The sequence below is a fragment of the Nanorana parkeri genome, unplaced genomic scaffold (genome assembly GCF_000935625.1).
Source record: "Nanorana parkeri isolate BGI_ZX_2015 unplaced genomic scaffold, ASM93562v1 scaffold453, whole genome shotgun sequence".
NCBI lineage: Eukaryota > Metazoa > Chordata > Amphibia > Anura > Dicroglossidae > Nanorana > Nanorana parkeri.
The window spans coordinates 353480-358603 of record NW_017306721.1 but is presented as its reverse complement, the minus strand read 5'-3'; the positions used below and the strand labels follow the sequence as shown (position 1 = coordinate 358603).

General features: G+C 43.2%; 1 protein-coding gene across 1 annotated transcript in view; it reads left to right on the top strand.

The window, feature by feature from the left end:
* Positions 1 to 3044: 3044 nt before the first annotated feature.
* The window catches only part of LOC108790190 (carboxypeptidase O-like), a 37562-nt gene continuing 35482 nt past the window's right edge, over positions 3045 to 5124 (top strand). The window contains exon 1 of the mRNA XM_018560401.1: positions 3045 to 3315. Coding sequence (XP_018415903.1) covers positions 3236 to 3315 — 80 coding nt within the window. The 5' untranslated portion in view covers positions 3045 to 3235. The remainder of the gene's footprint in view (positions 3316 to 5124) is intronic.

Genomic DNA, 5124 nt, shown 5'->3' with positions numbered 1-5124 from the left:
TATCTGTAACAGTCAACACTTTTGGATTTTACAATTGTGCATGCTTTTTTCAAGCATTGGCTAAATAAAAAAATAAAAAAAATCTGAATGTATATATTCATTGTGTACCTCCTCAGTGTCCTTGCGTGTCACTACTTTACTAACTGACATATCAGTCTGGATGTCACAACACTTCTTAAAACTCAACCTTTCAAAAACTGAACTCATGATATTTCTTCCGGCCCGTGCACCTTCCGCCAATTTTTACCTTGAGATTGATAACACAACTGTCCAACCCTCCCCCCATGCCAAGGTGCTGGGTGTCATCCTTGGCTCGGACCTCACCTTTCTTGCCCACATCCAATCACTATCCAAATCCTTCCGCTTTCACCTTCGTAACATCTCCAAAATACTCCCCTTCCTCACCAATGAAACCTCAAAACTACTCATCCACTCGCTTGTTATCTCTGGTCTTGACTATTGCAACTCCCTCCTCATTGGCTTAACTCTACACTGGCTATTCCCCCTTCAGTCTATCATGAATGCTGCTGCTGGACTCATTCACCTAACCAACCGCTCAGTGTCTGCAACACCCCTCTGCCAATCCCTACACTGGCTTCCAATAGACCAAATGATAAAATTCAAAATATTAACAAAGCCATCCACAACTCTGTCCCCGGCTATATCTCAAACTTTGTCTTAAAGTATCACCCTAACCGTCCCCTCCGCTCTTCAAAAGACCTTCTGCTTTCCAGCTCCCTCGTCAACTCCTCCCATGCTCGCCTCCAGGACTTCTCTAGAGTCTCTTCTGTCCTCTGGAACTCTTTACCCCAACCTGTCCCTCTATCTCCCACTCTGACTGCCTTTAGGCGATCCCTTAAGACTCATCTCTTCAGGGAAGCCTATCCCACCTCAACCTAACCACACAACCATCATGTTCTCAAACAACTCATCCCCACACAGCTACCCCCTCATGTATCATGCTACCCCCTCATGTGGTGCAGAGACTCCCTATAGACTTGAATGTGGCCATACTCCTCCACTAAGTACCTTAAAAGGAGTGACTTCAGTCTATGTTAGGTTTGTAGCTTGGGAAGGGGGAGGTCTGGGGGGTATTAATTAAAGATGAAGCTGTCATTTTAGAAGTTTAAAATATAGCAAATGTGCAGTATAAATACCTAATTATCTGCATTTTTTCCTGTTGGGTGTATTGGTTGAAAAAAAAAGAGAGCCTCCACAAAGATTTGGGCAAGTAGCAGAAAAGAAACCTGTTTCAGAAACAGAAAACATAATAGCTATATAATACAGTTTGATTTTACAGTAGGTTGTCCTACAATCCACACATTAATCATATACAACCAAGGTAAAGTAAATGTACCGACTCTTCTAATCCCATGTAGAAGGGGCACATATAGGTTTTATTCAGTATATGGAGCCAGCCTTTATTACATATAGATATTATTAGGGTTATTCACTAAAGAGCCAAAGGATCCAGCCATAGCTTCGGCTGATCCTTTGTCTCACTTCGGCCGCCTCTGCCCATTGGTTCAGTCAAACCAAAGGACTTCTGTACGGGCTATGAACAATAATTGTTAATAATTGTTTTCTATGTGTTCTTGCATGGACCCTGCATTGATCTATGCAGGTCAACGCAGCTGAACAGAGAAAGTGTGAAAGAGCCCTTAAAATACTTAAATTCTGTACTTTTGCCTGTATTTTATTTTAGGTTGTTTAGGTCATTTACAATGAAACCATGAAATTATTTATTCTCACTGCCGTAAAGTGGACCTTTAACCCCTTTCAGTAAAATCACATCAGCGTGCAGCTCTGCATGCTGATTTAAGATCATCTTACACTCATTAATTAATCAAACTTGGTTTTCATTTACTTACAAATAGAGTTCATCTACTTCCTGGTCCACTTCTGGCACAAATGTAATGTGCCCAAGCATTGCATCTTGGGAAGGTAACATCAGCAGAGCATTGCTGGGAAATCTCATCAGTAATCTCAGGAGAACTCAGTGAAATGTTTCTCCCCTGAGATGATGTGCATGGTCAGCTGTCCTAGTCACATGTGCCAGAGTTCCAGGAAGTAAAGGTAGAGCCCCTTGCAGAGCCCACCTGAGATCCCAAACAGCCCACCTGAGAGTGACCCCGCAGAGCCCACCATAGACCCTCTATGGTGGGCTCTGTAGGGTCTCAGGTGTGCTGGTCACACCCCTGAGCACCTCTTACCTGTCAGCCCTGATCCGCTGTCAGCCTCCTACAGCGCCGAACCCCGCCTCCTCCTCCTCCATGGTTGCTGGCAGACCCCGCCTCCTCCATCACCGGGCCCCACCTCCTCCGCTGCCGACGCCGGGCCCAGCCTTCTCCTCCGCAGCTGCCACTGTCAGAAGAGTGGGAAAGAAAAGAGAAATAAGGTTGGCAATTATCTAAAAAGTTTGTAGATTTTGATTACTAACAATTTCTAAAGGTGTGTTTGTTGTTATTTTAAAGATATGGGTAAAGTTGCTCTTTAAGAAAGCTCTGTTGGCTATGTGGATGTAGAACCTGGAGATTCGGTAAAACATGTAATGGTTCATATTGGACTCTTACTCATTTATATGGGCAACTTAGCTGGTCATGTTGTGTAAACATTAGCCTCTTTTGTCGTCCACCAGTGTCCCTGCCCTCTGCTTGTGTTGTGAGCACTGTTTATTTATGGAACTTGAAGATGCCTACTGTAACAGCAAAGATCTTCGTTGTCATTTCTAGAGTCTTCGTGTCATCTCAATAAGGGTTAAAGTACATAGACTTCTAAGATCAGTTACACTCTGTTTAAGATTTATTTTGTTCTTGGTTATATACCTACATTCAAGTCAATACTATTTAATAGCAAACACATAGTAAATACGTGGCAAACATGTGGAAAATTAATGATAAAGACTGTTCAAAAGCCTGTGAACTCTTGCCCTAAAGGCGAAACTGCTCATAGTTCTAAGTTGGAGGTAGCAGTGTCAGCAGGTTTGTTCAGCTTGCCTGAATGCATACATAACACGTACAACAGTGGAAAATAATTATAAATCCAGGCTTGGGGTGGAGCATGTATATATTTTTATCACCTATGATCATTCCTTATTGCAGGGTAATAAACATTATCTATATAACAATTTTCAGCTAAGTCACAAATCTATGCAGATACAGGGATAACTAACAGGGGTTTAGTATGTTTAGTAGCTGTCATCACACAACACTACACAAGAGCAATTTAGTAAAAGATGAAGCTTGTCCTCTGGATATTGTGCCTGCTGGGAACCTTTTTATATGGGGGGTCATGTTTAAAGGTGCAATATAATAGGTAAGTGTTGCAGCAAATATTTTTATTTTTATCATACTTACAGAACAACGATTTTATGTATAGTATTCCTACTTGACAGCAATCAGCCTAAAAGTATAAACAACCTACTTTTATTTAGTTTTGTTGTAACGTAAACTATATGAAATCAAAAGCAGAAAATGCATGGTTGTTTCCTTGAAGGAAGATTTTCACTGTTTATGTTAGTTATGTCGTTCTGCCAAACATTTGCTCTAGGTTTTAATTACTCGTATAAACTGACTGCCCTCTATAAGAAAGTTTTGCAGTGTTTGGAACATTTGCCATTGCTTATTGTTCAGTTTTCCCTGGCTTATTCCATACAGTTTTCAGCTTGTGAAAACAGTGTATATTTCACAAGTAATACTTTTTGGCTCTTAAGAATGGCATTATATATGGTTAACAAATAAGAAGGAAAATGTACCCTCGCTACAAACAATTCAGTCACCATCAATTCAGGAAGAATAATAGAATTATTCCACACCAATATAATTACCAAGATTTTTTAAGCCAGCTAATTGTTTTTGCAAATTAAACTAGATAGAATGTTCAAAAGCAAATTAACACAGAAAAGAAACATTGGTGGAACTATAGATATTTCGCCACATTTTTAGTTGATATTGAGATAAAAAAAAGCAACAAGGACTTAAATTTAACCTGCTATGAGTGTAATGTAAGACCAAAAAGTGTCCATTGGAAAGTGCATCCATGATCTGCCCACCCATTTTTTAACAAATTTAATTATGGACATGGGTTCTTTTCTACATTAGGAATAAGCGAATCTGCCCGGGTTCAATTTGCAGGGGGTTAGGTTGAATCCTGTTGTAATTAGGGATGCACCGAAATTTTGGCCACCGAAAACATATCGGTTAAAAATGGCACCTATGGCAAAATGCAGAAAGTGCCATCTTTCGGTAGAAATTGCGGTGCATGCCTAGTTTTTCTCCTCCCCGCTGGGCTCTTCTCTGTGAAACTGAGAGAACTGTCAGAGGAGGCTGAGCAGTGCGGGGGAGGATAGCGCTGTGAACACCCGGCGTGTCACAGGAGGAGCTCTCCTACCGTACTGCCCCCTCAGCCACCCCTGAACAATCAGGATGGAGAGCAGTGTCGGAGCGGAAACAGCTGTGTGTTGTCAAAGGAGCCTGAGCCGGCAGGGAGAGGGGGAGGGGTCAGCTGGTTGGGCCTGGCCTCTGTGGTTTTAAAAAAATCTGAAAAGCAGCACTGCCACTGTTACTCTTCCTTTCAGGAATCATAGGATCGGGGGCAGGTTGGTAATCAGGGGGGATCCTGCCACCCCCTTATGCAACACCTCCCTAAAGTGCTGCAATTTACCCCTACTGTCATTACATATAAAACATCTGCTGCTCACTTAAGGCTTGCCTGACATTTTTAATAAAGGGGCATAAATCTAATCACAGTTATGGAAATAAGGGGAATACATGTGGTGTTATGGTGCACACTCAGGGCCATAGCGAGGGCGAGGCAACTTAGGCTCTTGCCTCAGGTGCAGGGAGGGGGCACAGCCAGGGCTCAGCATGGCACTGAGAAATGGGGCGGCACAGCTTGCAGATTCTCCTCTGGATCCCCGCTGCTCTTCCCCATCTGTATGGGCGGAGGCAGCGGGGATCCAAGGAGAAGTGAAGCGCTGCAGCCGGCATGGGGGGGGCAGGGGAGGGAGCTGCTGTCACAGCAGCGTAGCCATGTGGTTAGGGGAGATAGAGAGACGCTCGCCAGGATTTGACAGCCGGCGGCTCTCTCTCCTCACCACTCGACCATGCTGCTGTGACAGCCGCT